Source organism: Chelmon rostratus, chromosome 20 (assembly GCF_017976325.1).
Source record: "Chelmon rostratus isolate fCheRos1 chromosome 20, fCheRos1.pri, whole genome shotgun sequence".
NCBI classification, from domain to species: domain Eukaryota; kingdom Metazoa; phylum Chordata; class Actinopteri; order Chaetodontiformes; family Chaetodontidae; genus Chelmon; species Chelmon rostratus.
The window spans coordinates 20,491,030-20,512,914 of NC_055677.1; the positions used below are offsets into that span (position 1 = coordinate 20,491,030).

Consider the following 21,885-nt stretch of genomic DNA (forward strand, 5'->3'; position numbering starts at 1 on the left):
TGAACCTCAGTTCTGTTTTGGTACTAACCAACATGAGCACTGAGTATCCAGAAGTGTCAAATGTCGAAAGCTGGCATCAAATGATTATCATCATGTTTTAATTTGGCCAATATTAGACTTCTTTATTTAGAAAAAGTTAATGTAGACTGTTTAGACAACATTTAACATTTGAGAACTTTGACCAGTTTTAACTTATTGATCATATTGGCACTAGTCACAGGCATGGCAGCATTACCAGCCAAACAGAGTGGATAGCTGCCCCTGTGGCCCAGAACCACAGGGGGCCAAACTGATGTGGTAATACAATTATAGCACATTTAGCATCAGGGAATTTGACAACACTTAAATACGGTACAACATCCATAAAAGGGGATGCTGTATCCAGAGGACACAGAGCAACATTAGCATTCATATGGGGTCGGATTTCTGTCCTGTTCTGTTGTGTCATTTCTGTTTTAGCTCTGTTTTTGGTGTCTACCAACTCCTGAGGGAAATCCCTGCTGTCCTGGCTGGAAATGATCAGCCAGTCTCCAACTGTGTCTGTTTGCTGCTGAGCAGGTAGTGTACAGTGGGTTTTTAGAGTTTACTCCTCTGACAGCTGCCTGCCATGCTTGAAAACTACGCAATAAGAGCTGTGAGAGTGAACCAGGACAGTGAAGTTGCAGGTTGTACAGCTGAACAATGAGCTGAAACTCACCTAAAGCTCTGTACAGCCGAGGGGTGCTGCAGACCGAGATATTTTTCTGTGGGTTCATCACCATAAACAGCACCTTTCTCGTTGTTTTGAGTTTTCACATTGTCATTAGATACGTTTTGTTACAAAAATGATTCTGGCTCCGTTAAAGCTCGAAAAAATGCTTTGTCAAACCAAGGTCAAGAATTAACTTTCAAGTTCAAATGGATGTGTGTGTGTGTGTGTGTATGTGTGTGTGTAAATTGTGCTCACGTGGAGCATAATCTTAAATGAAGTCATGTCTCAAAGAAAACCTTGGAGCCCTTGTAGTATTATTCTAGCAAAGGAGTATTCATAGATCTCTGGTCTATATAGAAGCAATGTAACTGCCACATGTGGTCTTCTGTGTGAGCTGTACTTTGTAGGAACTTGGAGGCAACTGGGCATTCAGTGCACAAACTGTGGTAGGTGGGGTCCAACAGCAAAGCTGTGCCTGGGACCCCCTACATGTGAACGCAGCTGTTGTAATGTGAACAAAACGTCTGCATCAAATAATACATATTTATGAATGTAACAAACATGGAGAAAAAATAATTCATGCAAAGACTTTTATTTATGAATACTCTGCAGTACTGTACAATAACACACACTTGTCTCTATTTCTGATCATTCTTAATGATCATTTCGAATATAGACAAATATTGTGCCTTCACAAACAGTTCCCTTTTCACAATAATCTAAAAATACCTTGTTCTGTTTTAAATATGTAGCATAACTTTTTGAAAATAAAATATACATTATATGAAATATAACTGGATAGACTATATAGTACCAAATGCAATTATATGCAAATACACCTTCTTTCTGTGACTTCTTACGCATTTCATGCACAAAAAAATGAGAAAAAAAGATGCCGCGCATACAAAAGAAGCTGTACATACTTCTGTATGAAAATAGAAAATATCAAAGCAAGATGTGCACCAATAGTCTATATCATGTTACAAAGAACTTGCAGTACAAAAAGACCTACGAGAACGACCAGATAACACATTACCTGGAACACAGAGGTACGGATACTGGGCTGGTAACAGGACAAAGACGAAACCTTGCACTGAGCTTCCACGGATGAACTCCAGTCAGAGCCACTTCCATGCAAGTCTACAACCAGATCCAACAGGGTCAACATCAAATACAGCTGGATCGAAGAGTGACAGGGTCAAACAAGCAAACCAGAAGTTACAGCTTTAGCTTTGAATTTTGGTACTAAACCCAGTAAATGTAGATGTCCAATGCATAGCATAAAGTTTGGTTTGGTATGTTTTTTAATTTCTTGTATTGCTACCCCATACGTGCAGTGAGTGTAAACCAATTGCAAGTTATGCCAACAACTTATAAAGCACTGATATGTTAACATTAAATTATTGAACACGTTCAGATACTTGCTTTTAGTATCTCAACAGCAATGTTCTGTACAGCATCAATAGTTAGCTACTTCAGCTAAACTTTATTGTTATTGCCAAAACAACTCCAAATGTTTCTGTTTTCATTAAAGTAAAATGAATTGTTGATGTCCAGTTTAAATCAGGATTCATAAACCGACAACACTGGATGTGTTACACAGAAATGAACTTCTCCACAGAATCAGTGTGTACAAGGCACACTGCGATCAATATAGCTACATCTTCTCCTGCAAAAAAGCACTTCTGAAATCCCACATAAACTAAGATGTGAACAAAGAGAAACTCCACAGTTAAATATAGACTTCTGTTAATGCCACAAAATATAGATTTTCTTCTTTAACAGTATGAGGATTAACAAAAATAACCCTTAAATTAGACGTTTTCTGATGCTGATGCTAAGACTGACGGCACCGCAGAGCAGCGAGGATGTGAACACGAATTCCTCCTGCGGTAATCTCTGAGTGTTTGAAGAGATTATCAGGTGCTCCCTGGAAACATAAAGCCAATAATCTCAGCAGTGCAAATCTAACACTTGTACCAAAAGGTAGAGCTTTAAAGCAGATGTTTAAATGTGATCAGCTCCGTTAAATGGAGAATTACTACTCAAATCATGTCACAAACATCTTGTACACGACGACTATATTGCTCTTGAGTGAAACTATTCAAGGACCACAGTGTTTCTCATTGCAATCCAGGCTCTCTGAGTACATTCTCTATCACACAAGTATAAGAATAAAGAGCACAGGGTTTCATCAGTAATACACCCAAAGACTACACTTCCAAAAATCTAGTTTTTTCTTAACATAGATAAGAAAATATACATTTCTTCAGCAATGAATTGTCTTAAATTGATTTTTTATATTCTTAATAAAATCTTATAACTCTTTGTTATTTACATTTGGTGTAGGTTAATACTGATTGTAATGCAATACTGTTGCCTTCTTCTTCTTTTTTTCTGTTACATTTCTTTTGTTTGTTGAGCAGAAGCACTTTTACATTCATATTTCAACACCCAAGCCCAAGAAGGAGCCCAAGTGTAGTCAGGAATAATGACATGCATTTTTCCAAAAGCAAAATGAGACAACTTCAAGAGGAGGAAGTCCGCTTGCTCGAGCAAATTAACTTTTTGTGAGGTGGAGAGAATGGAAGGTCGAGGATGCCGAGGTTGAAAAGGCCTGGAGAATTGGCACCAGCGGTGCCTTTATTTGGCTGTAAAATGCTCTCGCAGCACCAGGACAGTCAGTTCCGTGAGAAGTAATGTGGAACAATATTGGAAGGGTCACAGCTGACTAGGCCATGAGGTGAGGCGAAAGCTTTTGTTGTTGGAAAAAGCTGTTAACTTGTGAAAGACAGATTTCCGCAGCGGTGAAGGCAGTGTCAGATGTTACACTCTCTCCACTCGACTGGGGTCATAGGAGTCTGATGAGAAAAGCGAAAGCAAAAGGATGAGAAGACAAGTCAGAACAATATTAATTCGCCCTTAAAAAGGTAGGAAATTTACGGTGCTCTGTGGAGTTTTTGACAACTAGTAACATCCTGTTCATGCACAGGTAGACAAACCATTTATGCACATCCACCACTAATGCACAAACATGAGACTGATGTCAATTTTATCAAATCACGCTCAGAAAAAAGCAAATAATAGTAGATCCAAAACAGTTCAAGTATCCCTTTAATAATGATACAATCAACAGTATACCCATTTCTACACAGGTAGTATCTATATCTATATCTATATATATATATATATTATAGTATGATGCTGCTTCACTTTGATGGAAAAACAAGGCTATAAAAGATTAATAGATTAATTCCTTCATACCGACCTGAAACAGAGAGCGTCTCCTCATCCTCCATATTGGAGGGGCCACAGGTCCCAGTGCTGAAGCTGAGCGGCAACGTTATTTCTCTCTTGGGAACACTGCGAGGTTTAGGAAGCAAAGGAGGCTTCTGGAGCCTGGTGCGTTGCTTTGGTTTGGGCAACTTTTCTTCCTCAGTGCCTTGTGTCGCTTCAGCTCTACTGGCCTCAGCTGTATTCTGTTCATCTCTCACCTCCTCCGCAAGCTTTTCTTTGTCGTGCTCCATAATTTTCAGCTGCACCTCTCCTTCTGGCTCTTCTGTTTTTAATTCAACATCTACTTCTATACTCACTTCATTTTCTGCTTTCAGTGCAATCTCAGCATTCACCTCGTCTATCTCCTCTTTTTCTCTTTGCTCTTCCTCACATATCTCTTCATTCGGTTTTTCTTTAAGTTTACAAGCTTCGTCAGGATCTCCCAACTGGTCGTGTGTTTCATGTGCATTCTCATGTTCATCCGGGTTTTCCTCCTCCTTCTCCTCTTTATTCTCTAGTTTATCATCCTCTTCCCGTTCTTGCTCTACATCTTCCTCCTTTGTCTCTTCCTGAACTTCAGTCTCATCTCTGTCAGCATCCCACTCCTCAGACTCTGACCCTTTGAGACTGAGGCGTCTTATTCGAGACACTGAGTCCAGCTCTTTCAGACGGGCCATTCTGTCTGTGGTTGACCTGGCCATTGATGTAAGGGATGAAGACGCAGAAGAGTTTAGCTTATCTTGCAGGGATTCAATTAGTTTGCATGCTCCACCTCGCCCCCTCTTCTCTACACTGCACATGCTAAGTGCCAGCTTCTCATCAGGCGTGACGGGCAGGGATAGGGGAAGCTTACTGGGTGGGAACTCAGGCAGGTCCAGTACCACCAGGGACTGAATCTCAGTATTCTCGTTGTCTTCGCCATCACTGTGGTTGCTGCTGTGCTTTTGTCTGTCCCCTTCTTCGTGGTCTACTCCTGATCCTGTCTCCTTGACTACCTCTGTCTCTGCTCCCTGGGCAACCAGGGTATCTTCTTTGACTTGCTCATGCTCTCCTCTCACCTGCTGTGTCTTTACGCCTTGACTTTGTAGTGTCACACTTGACGTGGTGTCCTTATCGTCATGGTTGTCCTCTGGCTGTTTCTCAGCCACACCCAAGGCTTCTACTGGGACGGATATACCCAGGATTCTGGCAGCCCTCTGCTCAATGGACTCATTTTCAGGGATACCTTTTGCACATTTGACCTCATACAGGTTGCTGAGGTCCTCTGCAGGTAAAGCATTGGCTTTCTCCTGAATCAATAAGTTTTCCAGGTGCTTATCTGCTATGGTTGATTCATTCTTATAGGTCAGAGACTCAGAGATGGCGTATCTCTCATCACCATGATCATTCTCAAACACAAAAGAGGCCTCCCTGGTCAACCTGGTGATATGTGCTGAACTTTCCTTCTGAGGTGATCTGCAGCTTTCACTCTTGCTTCTACAGATGCTTAAATTCACCTCACCCCTGAATGGTGGAACACTGCCTGATCTAGCCTTTCTCTCAGTCTCTATCTCAGCTTGAAGCTCTTTATTTGAATTGTGCTCAGGGCTACCACCATTTTTAACAAGTGCTGTCCTGCTCTCCCACAACAGCTGCACTGACTGACTAAGCTCCTTATGATCGTGTGGAGATGGGACTGACAGTGAGCGATGCATTGGCTCCCCAGGACCACCAGGAGTCTCTGTGTAGACTGTTAACCCCACATCCCTTAGCAAGGACTCTTGAGGGACTGGAATGTCCTGTCTGTAGAGCCGGTTTGACTCATTGTTTGGGAGTAGTGAGGGCAGGAGGCAACTGTCTCTGGGGCCTGGCTTGAGGAGTATGGATAACTCATTTGATGATGGTATATTGTTTGCCTGTGGCCTGGAGAAAGTACTCTTTATGTCCATGGAGTCTAGATCAGCTGTAGAAGCCAAGGACTTTGATCTGACTTTTAGATTGTTGGGTTTTTCTATGTGCATTGGAGGAAGACTGATTGCTTCCCTGCCTGGTTCTGGACCAGCAGTGAAATGTGCTCCTGATTTAAGCTGATGGAATCTCTTATTTACCTCATCTAGATCGTAAGTGTTTGTAAGACCAACATTGGGTCTCTTGCTGATCGTGTCTTCCATCTCCTTATTAATGCTCTCCAGTTCACCAATGGCATCACAGGGTCGTCGGTTCACTGGCTTTAACAGAAACTGACCAAAGGCCACTTGCTCTGCACTCTCCGGGGGACTGGAGTTGTTCTTTCTGGGAGACAATGGCTGCTGGTCCCCCTGATCTTGCGTCTTTGACGAGGAGGATGGGTCTTGTTGTGAGGGTTGAACAGATGACAGCTGAGTTGGACTGAGGTTGAGACGGGAGAAGGCGCTGTTGCTAGAGAGATGAAGATTTTTCTGGCCTGCCATGGGGAAACCATATGAGGAGCTACTGTCTGTCCCCAGACCACTGTCTTTGGTTGTGTCTGAGACAGACTGAACAGGCTGTTGTCCCCCAGGAGGACTCTGGGGCTCTGGACTTTTAACCACTGTCAAAGGTGAGCCAGTCTGGGTTTCCTGGTTGCGGTACTGGTTTCCAGGCCAGGACCCAGCATAACACAACTCCTTGTCTTCATTGGCTTGAAGTGCCCAGGCATCTATTATTTCCTTCCTTAGAGGGGCCCTTTTATAGTTCTTCATTGAGGATGTGCTGCTGGTGTGAAAGTGAGAGTAGTGGGATTTAATGGGCATCTCATTCACCGACTTGCTCCGCACATTCAGGCTCTCTTTGAGGCCCACAGCGAAAGTATCTGTGTTGGTGACAGTCAGGCTTGGTATAGTCTCATTATTGTTCTGATCTGCCGCTAAATCTTTGCTAATGTTAGTCGGTGTGTGGACAGGGACAGACACAAGGCAGAAGATGGTCTCACTCACTCTTCTCTTAGTGTTCCTGTTGTTCTCTGGCCCTGAATCTGGGACAATTTTTTTCACTTGAGTGATGGTTTCTGCAAACACCTGATCTGAGCTGGACCCCTGGTGAGAAGAAGTCCTAGTTAATGGGGCCTGGAAGGCCGAAGAGGGAGATGGAGGGGGGCGTTGGTTTTTGGGATATCTGTTGTTGCAGTTTTGGTCAGTTGCTGGGAAGTTATCGACAGTCTCTTTGTGCAAATCACTGTGCCACCTGCTATTGTCATTGTCGAAGTCGCTAGAAGACGTCTGGTTAGCATCATCGGCCAGTTTGGCAGCGATGAAAGGCCCCAATGGCGGGGGCAAAAAGGCACTGTCGTCGGATGCAGGTTCCGACACGGTGACGCTGGGAAGCTCGTTGCGGATGTGGCGGATCTTGTCAGCATCCGTCAAGGAGTTGCCACCCAGGGCTGAGGAAATATGGTGGATGCGTGGGTCACTAAAGGGGATATATTGGATCCCTCCACCAGGGCGCTCCTGGGTTGTATACACAGGGTAAAGATGTTTCTGGCTAGACATGGCCCTTTCTCTCTGGGGATCAGGCCAGGAGCCACCTGGATGTCTGGTGAACCAGTGAGATCCATCTGGAGTCACTTGTATCTGCTGGTACACATCTCCTCTGTACCTGAAACAACACAGTTGCACTTTATCTAAACAACACTTCAACAAGACAAAACAGGATTAAAAGGAGAGAGGTGAGGTCTTACAGTAATAAAGCAATGTACGTCAACCAAATTACATTGCTCTATTCCAATATATGTTTAGCGTTTACTACTTTGCAAATGTGGACTCAAGTGAAATTGAACTTAATTTCAGAATGCTACATAGAGTATACCTTCATTGCACTGGACAGATACATTTAGAAATATCAACAAATATCCCAAGAGAACGTAGAACAGACAATGATCTTGAGAAGACTGGAGCCTCTCTATTAATACTGCATAACATAAAATCCATTTGGAAAGATCTATCACAATCTGGCTTGGGTCTTACATATGAAAGAAAAGGAGTAGGTAGTCTCACACTGTATTTGAAAGCTCACACTCACTGACATTTCAGTTCTTACAAGTAATTTTCTAAAAATGTCCTAACATGTTCCGTATATGTGGATGATCTGTACTCTTTGCAACTCCCCGGCCTATATGTTTTTTTCATTTTTAAAATAAAAGTTTGGCTCACACAGTCAGCAGTGCTACATTTAATAGCACTGCTATTTATGTGAAAGTGAAAACTGTCTTGAATTTATTAATTTGGGAAAGAGAAAAAACAATAATTTACCTGTAGTCAACAGCAATTTCACCATATCCCTGGCGTCCCCCTCCCATTATAGGAGCTCTTTTATATGATGGGGGAGGTATGTATCCTGGAGGTCCAGAGTCCTGTGCAAAGTAGTCCAGTTGGGGGTCACCTGTCCTTGATATGGGAAGTGGCGTCCTGTCCCTGGCCTGGGGAATCACTGAGTCTCTCCCAGACAATACCTCGCAACTACCCCTGATCTGCTGGTGCATCTCATAGGAGGGAGGCCTCGGGGGTCGGGTGAAGCGGGGCTTTGGTGTTATTGAGAGTTGATTGGCACTCGCCGGCCTGCCATTTTCCGGCCAGCGGGGTGCCCTGTAAAGGTCATGGTGTGACAGTGGGTGGCCATTGACCCGCCTGTACAGTTCCTGACCAGACAAGGCTATGTCCACATATTGGAGGCTCTCAGGCTGCAGCATCCTAGGCAGGGACTGGGATTTGGCTTTGGTCCTGGGGTGAACTACCATGCCCTCTGGTGTCCTGGCATGGAGCCGCTGCTGCTCCTGTGCCCAACGCTCACCCTCATTCTGTGACAGCTGGCGGCCAAAGCTCACAGCTGGACGCCACTCATCTGTCCCCAGACTCTGGCACTTCCTCTCAGTTACCATCCTCCACTGATGGAGAGCGGCTTCTCTCTCTCTAGAACGTGCCTGCGCCTGGACCTGGGCCTGAGCCTGGGCCTGCGCCTGAGCCTGGGCTGCCCAGCGCTGCCTCTCCTGAGCTGCCCTCTGACGCTCCTCAGCAGACAACTCTTGGCCTCTTGCTTGTTGAGACCCCTCCAGCCTGCTGTAACCTCCCTGCCCTCCTCCATGGGGCTCTCTGAAGTCAGCATAGTCCAGCAGGACAGTGAAGTCCTGGCCTCTCCTCCTCCAGTAGGACACATCCTTGGACTGAGGACCTCTGGTGCCATCACAGAACCTGGAAGGAAACACACACACATAAAGGCATTGGTATGTTTGAACTGATGTGCTTGTTTGATGTTTGAAAAGTGTGAAAACCCCCTTCCCCTATATCTTTTCCACAGCAGAACTGGGTTTTTGTAACTGATCCAAACCTAACAATCTGACAAGCGAATCCCTTTCATAAAGCGAGTGAACTGGTGTGCAGATGTAAGCAGGGTCTGAACATGGTCAGACTATGTTTCATACAAAGTAGTTTGTTTTAAACATTACACATCTTTGAGATTCTTTGTGTTTTTGCAGATTAAGTGATGCACAAATGCAATGTGGTAAGATACAACACATTGCTAACTGTTCTGAAACATTAAGGCTACCAAAACACTGAAATACCATTGTCCATCAAGGTAGGTAGCATCCAAAGGATAAGAGGCAAAATAATCATTGGCAGTGTACAATGTGGACTGATTAAATAAAAGTAAGGCAGCTCCCACTAGATGGAGACAGATGACCATGAGCAGCAGTGCTATGTCTAGTAATTGTGTTTTTCTATGGGACATAATGAACACATTACACAATGACACACTGTGGCTTTTAGTCCCGGATGTCCTCCAAGACAGATCATCGATTTAGAGGACATTTCATTGACAATCTCTCTATTGCCCCATTCTTAAGCCTCTAATCTGAGAAAATGAGCAGCATTTCACTAAACCAGTGCAAAGAAAGCCCTCTGTATCTCTGAGAAGATGTTTGATAGCAGACCTGATGGGCAACAACAAGATGCAATGGGTCTCTGCATTCAGCCTGATCATTTCAGACTATTTGTAGAGTGACTGACTGACTGACAACGCAAACAAGACGCAAGCACATGTGTACACCCCCTCAAGGCCGAGGCCACTGAGTGTCCTTGACATTTCCATCCACAATCATCACTGGCCAGAGATGTTTGCTGGGGAAAGGGGGGCTAGCCATGCCAATCTGTTAAATTTGAGGGCATCTCATGTAAGATGAGTTACCATCATTAGTCTAATTGGGTCTAAGTAGCACTGTCTAATGGGAGTGCCAAGACAGGCCTGTTCCTTATCTAAACTAAAGCTGCCAGGCAAAAAGGATTTGGATGAGAGTAAAAAAAGAGGGATGAACAAACAACAGACTGAAATCGCAGAACATATGTCTTAGCAATTCCCACATTCCCACTAGAATGCTCTGATAGCACTGGCAGAGCAGTGACATGAAAATGCGGATTACTGGTCTCAAAGAATCAAACTGAAAAGTGAAAAAACACTAACACAACCAGTGACATTATTCAAGGTCATTTGACTATTTTCAGATGCTCTGTCACTGGCTGGGGGCAAAAGGGATTAGGAGAAAAAAAAAGAAAGTCAGCCAAACAAAATGTAAGGAAAAAGAGAAAAAAAATCAAGCCTGCCTAATTGTGTGGACATGGGAACAGCTGTATTGACTTTGTCTCAGTTACAGCACACTAACCCCCTGAACTGGTGCAAATAAGCAAACTAAACAATCCTATTTTCGGGAAAAAACGAATGGCTGCCTGGCAATATCTCTAAAAATATCGTGCGTTTTAACGATCCCTACCCAAGAGGGTTTCAATTGCATAACTCCAGACTAAGCTAAATATAGCCTATCCTCCATATACATATTTAAATAAACCCTATATGAATTGTGCATTATTGATGGGGTATGCATTATATAAGTAGGTATAATGCTTGCGAAACAGTGGAAGCCAGCTGAGTGTATTGGTAATGCTTGGGGGTAGAAGGGGGTATCCTTACAAACCTGGCAACCCGTGTGTGTAAGACTGGGCATGCTCAAATGGGGCACATAGGTTTGCCGAAAAACTGTTTTCATTACGACTCCAAGGTCCCATGTGGCAGATTAAGACTCCAGCACACATTATCCCTCCTCCCTCACCCAAGGCTTGATTGGGAAGAGCAGGATAGAGGGGTATAGCAATGAAATGAGAGGAGGTTATACACAAGGGGGAAGAGAGAGACGGCCAGAGGGACTAAGTGGCAGTGTTAGTCAGCTCCATTTAAGATGCAATGCAAAATCCCCTCGCAAAACTCCTCGATGAGTTATTTAATTTCACGAATCTGCGCCATCAAAGCACAATAAAAATGAATGATTGTTTCATTCATCAATAAAAGGTGAGGACTAACATAAGCACTGGTTACTGCTCTAAAGGTACAGCACAGAATGTATCTTACCCGCTGTCTGAGGTCAGTGACTCTCCCAAGGAGTGGGTGTCAATCTGGCTACGGCTCTCGCCCTCCCGCCTGGACGGGCCCCTGTCCCTGGGTTCATTGTTGTTGTTGTTGGGACAGCCGCCGCCATACGCTTGGGGCTGCCTGAGTCCACCACCGTTCCCATAGGGCACCCCGGGCCCTCTTTCATAGCCGTTCACTGTCCTGGGGCCGGGCATGTTCTCCAGGATTTCGTGGTGTTTGCTGTAGGACGGCGGTGAGGACGAGGGAGCCTGGCGGGACGAGGATGCAGGGGCTGGGGTAGGGGTGGAGGAGGAGGTGGTATGCTTGGGCAGCTTGTATCCATGAGAGATGAGGAGGTCCTCCACGCTGTACATGGTCGCATTTGTTTATGCTGGTGTGTTTTCTTTTTCCTTTCTCTGCCTATCTTTTTTTTTTTTGAGAGAGAGGAAGGTAGGTCGGTTGTCAAGGCGTCTCTGCTTCTTCCCAACGTGCAGCGGCAGGATCACCGGCACAGCTGCGCAGCTGAGGCCATCACTGGTAAAAAAAAAAGAAGAGGGGACGACATGAAGAGACAAGAAGAGAGACAGAGAAAAGAAGGTGACTGTAAAACCATTATCCCCGCTACCCGTGTCCAGTTTTTGTCAAGGGCCCGACCCATGTGGACAGTTGAGAGGACGAAACAAAAAAAAACACCCCCCCGAACCCAAATTCTAAGCCGCCACGACAAAACCGAGATCACCCGCCTTCCCAGCAGCCTGTCCCTCCCTCCGCTCTTTTCCATTCCTCCTAGCAACAACCCTCTTTCCATCTCACTCGGAGATCACCCACACCAAACCCGTCCATGACCAGAACTGAGGAGGACGACGAGGTAAACAGAACACCCCCAAAAGCATCCCTCAATAGCATGATGATCAGAGGCGACAAGAGTTTCACAAAGCTGCTGGTGCTGCAGTGAAATGTCACTGTTTTCAGTGGGCTCCCTGCAGACTTCCATACAGTGGCTGTAAGGTAGCTGTTAGCAGCCAACCATTGCTCATATTTTGTCTCAGTGAGGCTGGGGGATTGTATTCCTCCCTGCTCACCTCCACATTCTCTCTCAGATGAGGGATAGATGTTGCTTTCCATCATCTCATCAGTATTTCAGTATCAGTATTTTATAGTCTATAAGGGTGAAAAGAGTTTTTTAGTTATGTGCCCCCCCAAAAAAATCTACCTTGGATAAGGGTATTGCTAAAATTACTTCCTTCATTTCATCATTGAAAAAAATTATAGAATTGAAAATCAGACTCAAAAGGAACTGAACTAATAATTTATGGTGTGTCTGTGTGTAGAGCTCATTAGCATAGCTCTCCCACAGTGATTAGCTAACTAATCAATCAGCAGATTAATTAATTGACCAAACATTCTGTGGCTCCTGCTCCTGAACTGTGTATGAATATATTTGGGGACTGTTGGTTGGACAAAGCATGCAATGTAAAGAAGTCACCGGGGAAAGTCATGTCATATGTTATAGACTACACACTTATTTAGGTAATGAAGAAAACAATAACACTGAGCAAACCCCTGTATTAGAGACAGTGATCTTAAAGGCAGAACGTAGCATTACGACTTTTACTTTCGGTCCCAAAAATAACGAACGACTATCAGTATCAAAGACTGATGAGGAATCGAACTGATGATACCCAGGGTGCAACTGTTCATGATGTAATGCCCTTGATGAAGTCATGCTTGCTGCCTTGTCAACAGGACAGATGCTGCTGCAGCCCACTCATTCAATACTCGTCACTGGAACAGACTGCCAACAACCTGGCTGTCCTTAATAAGAGATGGCGTTCAGGAACAGCAGTGTGGGACTCATTGCCAGAATCAAATGGTGTTCATACAGTTTAAAAGCCAATCGCACTATGATTGTTTAATGGCACAGCCAGATTGCTTGTTTTCGGTTCCAAAAAACAGACGGCCGACACAGCCTCACCAAAGTGTATTCAGCTCCAAACAGATTAGCATTTGTTTTGCTTCTTAGCATTTGTTCAGCCAGATAGTTCCATAGAGATGAAAGAGTCCATCTATGAAAGGAGTCCTGACTCAGAGGGCAGAATCACTACGCCACTCCACTTCCTCCTGCCCCCTCCGTCCTCCCTCCTCCTTGTACCTGAACCCTAGGATAGCCTACTAGGTGATTAACAGGATCCAAGACCGTGAAATGCCGCTCTCTTTGTATGTCTGGCTCTCTAATACGATTATCTTTTTCATTTAAAACCTTAAACCTGTTAGTTTTGGAGGATTGACTCTTGGCGCTTACCCAGTTAATACTTTTGTTGAGTTTAACTATTTCCATTTGCGTTTTGAGTAATCTCCTCAAGGAGAGGCTAGTTCTGAGTTTGCGGAGGGAGGTTCTTGTGAAAAGAGTTGATGCAAAAAATGGATTTTGGTTTGCTTTGTTGGCTTGCAGATGAGCATGTGGACCTGGAACATACACAATTTTTTAATGACTGTTCATGAACTGTACTTGAACCGGTGCTGGGCAGCAGGCCAGCGACTATGTTAAATATGTCACATAGTGTCTCTGAAGTACAGTAAATGGTTATATTTGTGGTCATTTATCACTACAGATTATTCATTAAAACTCATCTGTTGGAAGACTTTATTTCTAAAATGTAAACATTTTTGTTCTGTGCTTTTAATTAAGAGCCAGCTCCAGGTCTCACTATAGTGCTGGAGAGGCCCATATCAGATTGAAGATCAGAGTCAGATTGGTATCACTACCCTTTCCTTCCTGCAGATGAAGCCTCTCCCTCCAGCCAGGCAAAGGCTTAATTAAGTGAGCCCGAGGTCAAGGGTTTTGTTTATTAATATGATAATTCACTTTTGTTATGATAGCTGCACATTAACCTGTTTTAACTGCACATCCATATGCTGCTGTCTAATCTGGCTAAACCCTTAATCTCAGGCAATTGCTCTTGGTGTCATCACTAAATGAGGATTATCGTCATCATCAGTAAAAAAAGTGAGGATTTCCTCCTGTAAAGTGACCTGCCGTCATTCAGTCCCCCAACAATACCCCACCCCCACTCCTTCCTTCCCACGACAAGCTCGGTTTAAATACTGCTAATGCTGTTACGCAATGGAATTACCCATTTTATATCAAATAAAACCTCGGATTCAAGCAACGGTATGCAACAATGGTCGGCTTTCATCCCCCTAAACACAACAACATTGTGTTTCGTTACAATGCCTCCTTGTGTGAAAAAGACTGGCATTACAGGCTCTTGAATTTGGCAGCTGGAGAAAAAAAGTGCAGATCTGCTGCATTTCAATGGCACAGCTCACTCAAAGAGAAAAATTAATGATAGAGTTTATGGATAACATATGCTGCAAAGTAAGCTAAAAATAAATAGAACCCCAAGAGGGCTGCTGTTTCCCGACAGACGACCCTCACACCAGCCTCCACATTTTCTCTGATCAGTCACTGTACACTACTACTGTGACATCATTAACATCTACTATCCTGTGAAACTTGCAAGACCACCACTTTTGAGGTCAAGTGAACTTTTGTCAAGGCCACGGCTTGTTTATTAAAAACAGATACAAGCAGTTTTTAGCAGTGTGAGGGGGGCCTGCGCCCTTACTGGTGGCTACACCAGCGGCAGGCTACAGGGCCATGACGGCTTGCAGGTTGACAGTTTGGTGTCAGCGCCTTATTCATGGCCCAACTGAGATGAGGGCATAGTTGGGAGGTGGGGAGAAAGGGAAACAGAGGGATGGCATGGGTGGCAGACAATGCAGGACAGAGACCTAGATCAGGCCTTGGGGAGGACAGAACTGCAGAGTTTAAAAGGGTTAGTAAATAGTCCAGACTGCAGGCATGGGTTACAGTAAATGCATTTTATAGATAGTGAGCAGTCATGAAAGTCTATGAAGTCTAGGTCTATGAAAATATACTGTATAATAAGGACAAAGCAGAAAAACAAATTTTCTGCCCCGTGGTCAAACAAACTGAGTAACAGTGATTAATGTTGTCCTGAAGACGAGTCATTTTAACACAGAGATGTGTTAAAATAGCACATCCCTCCTAAAAGTGAAGACAAAAACAAATCTGGATTTAACAGGCTCCAGCATAAAACCACCACAACAAAAGAAATCTCATACACCAGAGCCTGGAACCAAAGAGACGATTAGCCTGCTTCCTAAAATATTCCATAAGAGCCACACCTCTCCACCACATTGTTCCCAGTCTCCTTGGATCTATAAGAACTGACCCAAGTGGGTGTGTACTTGGCTGGTCTGTGGCCTGCATCTGTTAAGACAGTGCACGCACAGGGGTTTCTCAGGGATGACAACCCATCACATTCAGCAAACAGCAGCGGCCCGCAGATTGTTTATCTGTGTGACATCACTGTGTCCAGCAGAGGGGCCGTCTCTCTTCCTGAGGAAGTGCGTCGCTGTGGGGACAGAGGAAAGCCGACGGTGTCGCAAGTGTTTCCAATCAGGCTCTCTGCAGGCTCCTGTTTGTCCCGGGGAAAGAAGTTGGAGGCCTGTTTTTGACTGGGGCCAAAGGAGTAGACAGAGAAACAACCTCAAGCCATATTTTATCCCACACTGACCTCTAGACAGTGCAACGTTCTCCACTTCAGGTAGACTGTAACTCAGCAACATAAAGTGCATATTCTCTTGGGAGCTATCTGCCCTCTAGACACTCGCCATCCATCAGAAAAATCCCACTGGACTCAGGAGCCATGCACCTGTAGTAGAGGCCATTGTGACGTATTACAGTAATGAAAAATCAGGTTTGCAAGCTACTGAGCGAAGAATAAAAAGATTTCACTGCCCATTACAAAAGAGAGCTCATCACCACGTTGCAAACCATGTGCTTTCTCTAGCATCCACGCCCTCCTGGAAGAGAGACTAGCAACAGGCAGGGCCCGTGCATTGTGAGTCAATTAGCTCATTCGGAAAGGTTTAGCCAAAAAACACCCACTTACGTTATTTTGTTGAGCATATCCCAGGGCAACAGTTGTTTTGCTTTTGTGAATGGCAGCTCACAGACAATAGCATGTGGGCTGCTAAGATATTCCCACTGCATTGCCTCAGTCCAACACTTATTACAGTCAGACTCCACTGGCAGCGAAATCAAAGGCAGGATGGGATGAGGGGTGGGGGGTTGTGGTGGTGGGGGGGTGTTTTTATTCCTCCATATTCCAACACATCACAGTCTGAAACACCATGGTCTGGTTCTGATTCATTTCAAACGGTCAAAAAGTAGTCCAGCCAAACATTTGTCCAATGCAGTATCAGTGTTTCAATCCAAAGAAAATGTTCAGGAACAGCTGGTTTACGCACAAGAACGGTACAGCTCATTAATGCACAAGGCAAAGCTGTGCAGCAACCAGTAAGACACTGACAATGTGAGGGTAATTATATCAATGGACTCATTTTCCATTGTATAGCAGGCTTAGCTCAGTTCATTTGAAATGTAGCGATTTGACGTCATGTGATTTCCTCCAACTGAATACATCCAACTCTGATGGAGGAAGATTCAGGGCAACGCATTTGCTCCAAAACACCACAACTCGTGCCAGCATTTGACAATTAGCATTTCGTATGAGGAGAAAAGAAAAAAAAAACATAACGAAGAGGTTATTAGGCACGCTAATCCACTGAGGCACTGTTCTGAAACACAGTAGGCTTCACCTGCACTGAACTATTCCCAACCCATGCTGTTTCTGAGCATGCCAAACTGGCTTCATGGTAATTAGTGTCTGTCAAGGTCCAGGGCTTGCTAGAGATGACAGTGGCATGGTTTATCAGCCAGAAACACAGTGATCAAAGGGTTAGCATGCTCTGGCTTCCTGCTAATCAGATGGACTCTGCATGCCTCTTGCACAGCATTACAGAAGGAAAGGTTCAATCCAAGATAAACACACCGAGAAAAAATCCAATACACTATGCCTCATCAAGAAAGCTTTAGCACATCAAATATAAAACATACATATGATATAAGACAGCTGGCAGGATGTGGCAACAGCAGAATTATTCTGACATTGATTGTGATGTGGATTACAGGTGGGTTGAAAAGGCTCTCCAGCACAATGTAACTTGGGTGTTGTCATGATGGATGTCCTGATAAATGTGTAAAACCGCTATGTAAACACATGAAAATGAATGGTCAGGGTTATCTCGAGGGCTTCATCAGAGCATTGGCAAAAAACTGACACACAGAAATCCCAAAGCAGGCTACCAAACCGTCTACCAGACATATGAACATCCACCAACTAGCATCCAGCCAGACCTAGCAATCAATAAGATAAATGTGAATTTCCGGCCTCAGATTCACTGCCCTGGGTTCTTGCTATGAGAGGCACACTGGCAGATGTCAGTAGCGTTCACACATTTCTGGCTGGCTTCATCCACCGGCCTCCTTCCTCCTGCCTGCGTCACCTCTGCTCTGACATCACACGTGACATCAGGCAGGACCTCCGAGGGGATCCCTGAAGCCGGGCAGACATCAGATGACTTTCAAAGGCTTAGGCTAAAGCTACCCAATGGCAGAAGAACTCGCTTTCTCAGTGCACTTGGCCTGGAAATAAGGCTGAAGACTGAAAGTGGACGCAGAGAGGAAGACGTGCTAAAACAACTAGTGCACACAACTGATTACTGGAAAGGGAAAGTCTAGCCCCGGGATAGCCAGACTGCCTGCAATACCAGGAAGCCATCCCAGCCCACACTTATCGCTGGCTGCTTGGAACGCTCCTGAAAGTTGAACTGCTATGACTCATCTCATGGCCATGGAGGGCCCCTCTGGTTTCGCTGACCAACCCTTTTCCTCCGCTGCTGGAAGGAATTAATGAGCTGCTTCCCTTCTTAATACGCTCCCCGTCCCACCATTCCCCAGCCCCCCCTCAGGGCATCTAGCAGGCCCTTGTGTTCACACACCATCCCGGTCTCAAGGATGTGTGAAAGACCTACCACATAACACACATGGGCCCACGCACACACGCTTAGAATTTTTCTTACCTTCTCCTGTGAAAATGCACAGTAGCTGGTGATGGTCTAGACTATGTTTTGCAGCATTTCATCTTTTTTTAACTCGTCTGTTATCTACAAATCCACTGCACACTGCCTAGAAAACGCTTCTTAACTGACATTTACTAACAGCTTCACATGCAAGCACACTGAGCTATGAAAGGTCTTGGTGAGACAGAACAGATCACTCTTGGGCAATGTTAATAGTACTTCCATAATAAGCAACACCACGAGAATAACCAAACCTGAGGGCATGACGGACCAGTCCAAATAGAAGTTGATCAAATCTTGTGGGATAAAAAAACTACACGAACACTCAGAGCTGAGATAATGGTGCTCCATTTGTTCACTGCAGAAACGTTGTAATAACTATAATAATATAGCATAAGTGACAACATAATCTTAAACTTTCACAGATCAGGTGAAGTCTTGGCTTCGGCAGTTTGGCCTCTAGAGGTCTCTAACTGACAGTAACAATTTATGTGCAAGACCTTCTAAAATTAAAGCCATGAGGCAATTTCTAACACTGTGACACAATTGGATGTTTGAGTAAAGAGCAGGGCAGCAGTGTTTTTATGCAGCCGGTCTTGCATGCTACTAAAAATGACTGCGCTGTAAAAGCCTTCAAAGTCCAGCGTTCAGCACTCAAACGTAAATCTTCAGCACATTATTTAATGATTTCGGCAGGCGGACAGCGGGATGGCTGTTTTGACAGCATCGCCATGCAAGGTGACGAGGCGGTGCGTGCAGGAGGCTGCACTGGGGAAGGAGAAGCGAGGTCAGGCAGCAGCCATCATCATGCAAACAGCAGGTGTGACAAAGTGACAGCATGCAAACATCAAAGCAGCCTAAACTTGGCATACCATTTGCCAAGGACTGTTTGCAGCTCATTTCCATCGCCATTTGGTGTTCCCTAAGCATCCAACCGGGACCGAGAGCTACACGGTACTGGACCCCCGTGTTGTCACCACGTCGTTATGAAATGATTGACAGGCTTGGCATGATGCTAGCCCCGCTGGTTCCCTTGCAGGTTGCTGCCGTAGCATACTAGCCTAGCCCCAATGCGCGCAGTTGACAGACAAGGAGAAACCACACCAGATTCCGTTAAAACATCTGTCTGTTTAAGGTTTCGTTAGAGTAAGGAACAGATGCATACCTGACTGAAGACTTAAGACCGTATGCGGATCGGGAGAGGTCCTCTGTTAAATTCGGCCGAAGGATGACCCAGAATATAAATTGTATTTACATGATTTATCTGTTTTTTAACTCCAGCTGCAACTATCACCCATCCCTGGACACTGTGGATGGGATACCACTGAGGAAACAGAGGGCAAAGCAATCCCCTAACTTAAAATTGTATATAAGTAATAGCTGTCTGGAGTAATACAGACTGCCAACCGACTACCATCCGTGGCCTCAGTATTTGGCTCAAGTCCTTAATTAGTGTTCCTCTCGATATAAATCTCTGCTCCTAAGCTCGGACATAGAAAACTGCGTAATTTGGACGGAGTTTGGCCTCTCTTCCACAGCACAGAGGGATACATAACGCGGCTAACGCTAGCCCGGCTAGCTCCATCAGCAATCTTTAACCTTCAGCTGATAGGAGCGCGTCCGCAGATAGTAGCGGTCGCCACCGCACACGCTTCAAGTTAAAAAAAAAAAACATGACCGCCATCCTCCCACTCCTTCACCTTCTGGTGTCCGCTCCTGAAAGTGCCACAGCGCTGTTCTAAACCCTCTAACCCCGGCGGAGGAGGCAGGGACAGCCGGACAGGAGCGCCGAGGCAGCTGGCTCGTCTGCAAGTTGAGGGACTGCTGGAAATGTTGGACGCGGAGCAGATGCGACTCTCCGCCTCTGTCTGCTCCTCACAGCGGCCGCTCTCTGCCTCCTCATGTGTGGCGAAATGTGAGCTGACAAACAAACAAAGCAAACAAACGCAGAACTCCGACGAAGACCTGACCGAGAGGCGGTGTGTCCCCGGACGCGCAGCCGCTCTTACCTGTGAAATGCGTCGTTGCGTTGGCGCCTCGTCCCCAGCGCTCAACCCCGCCGCTGCTCTGGACGGACTGAGCTGGGATCTGCTGAGGGAACAGCCCCTCCACAGCACAGCGCTGAACAAACAGCCCTCTTCTCCGGCGGGGAGGCAGCTGGATGCTGCGCAGCGATAAGGTCACTTCACACACCAATGGCATCCTTCCATCATTTACATGCTGTGATCACTAATCAGTGATAGATCAAAATGATCGATGTCAGCCTATGGAAGTTGATTACTTGCCAGTAAACGTGTGTAAGATGACCATTAAACATTCCCACTTCTCCTTGTGCTCACCTCATGTGCTGTGTGGCATGGCTTATGTACAGGCTGTGCTGTCTATAAGAATATACATGCTTTCTCTCTGTTAACATAGACAATCAGTCAATTAATCGACTTGGATTGTTGATCAGACGAATCAACATTTGTTGGCAAATTCTAATTTTCTCTGTTTTCTGATGTTTTATTGAGCAAACAATCTTTTAATTGAAAAAATATTCAGTACATGAATTGATAATGAAAATAAGTTTGGCTCTAAATGATGAAAGTGAAAATTAACTCTGCACATGATTGTCTTTTAAAATAAAATTGTGATTATAAAATGTTATTTACAGCAGTTGATTAAACTTTTTTTGCTTTGGTTATACCTGCTTTACGCCCGTCTGGCTCCGGGCCTTCAGAGCTGAAAGTTGTACAGCCTTCCACGTCCTAAAAAGAACAGGTGACTCTGAAACCTCCATAATATTGACACAGATGTTGCATATAACTGAATTCCCCTGAAGCTAAGGGAGGCTGGTAGGCCTGTCAGCCCTCAGTGCAAATCATTTGTAGTATATGACAATTGAAATACATCCCATAATTCATTTGTAACAGCTGCTTGGTCTGTCCACACCTGATCACAGCTGTTAATGTCTCCCCATGGCAATAGCTGCAACAATAACGATCATGTTTACATTAGGTTGGCTTAACTTTGAATTTCCTACTCGATCATTATCTCCTTTCCTGTAAAGCTCACCATTGTTCCAGCTGTTGACTTTACATATCCTGTGGCCACTAGTTTATGGATAAAAACATCCATAATGGCTTAATAGAGTCAAAGAGACAGTGGTGTTGTAGTTCCCTGGCGCTTGTACACAGCTTGTCCAATAGTTGACAATTTAGACGAGTGAAAGGAGAAACTGAGAAAAAATGAGAGGAGACTGACAAGAACAATGGGACTGATGTGAGATGCTGTAAGTGCTGCGTTACGGCAGTTTGGAAAAGGTTTATCATTTAAATATGACCTGTGACTCACTGGCATCTGCTCAGTATCACTGAGGGTCGACACTTCTGCTGCTGCTCTGTTCACAGAGTGCACGCTGCCTGCGCTGCACCCAGCAGTCTGCACGTATCTGTTTTCAATTGTGCCGTACATATGCAGCTCATATGCAACGCACTGAAAGTGGTGCAGAGAGGCTGATGTCACCGCTCCATTTG

General features: G+C 44.9%; 1 protein-coding gene across 1 annotated transcript; it reads right to left on the minus strand.

Annotated features, from left to right (window-relative positions):
* Window positions 1–1,273: 1,273 nt before the first annotated feature.
* Window positions 1,274–20,449, minus strand: jcada (junctional cadherin 5 associated a). Its single transcript, XM_041961879.1, has 5 exons — window positions 20,377–20,449; window positions 11,354–11,887; window positions 8,212–9,147; window positions 3,960–7,558; window positions 1,274–3,552 (listed from the first exon to the last, which is right to left on the minus strand). The coding sequence occupies exons 2-5, from the start codon at window positions 11,725–11,727 to the stop codon at window positions 3,518–3,520; spliced, it is 4,944 nt and encodes a 1,647-aa protein (XP_041817813.1). The 5' UTR covers window positions 11,728–11,887; window positions 20,377–20,449; the 3' UTR covers window positions 1,274–3,517.
* Window positions 20,450–21,885: the final 1,436 nt, after the last annotated feature.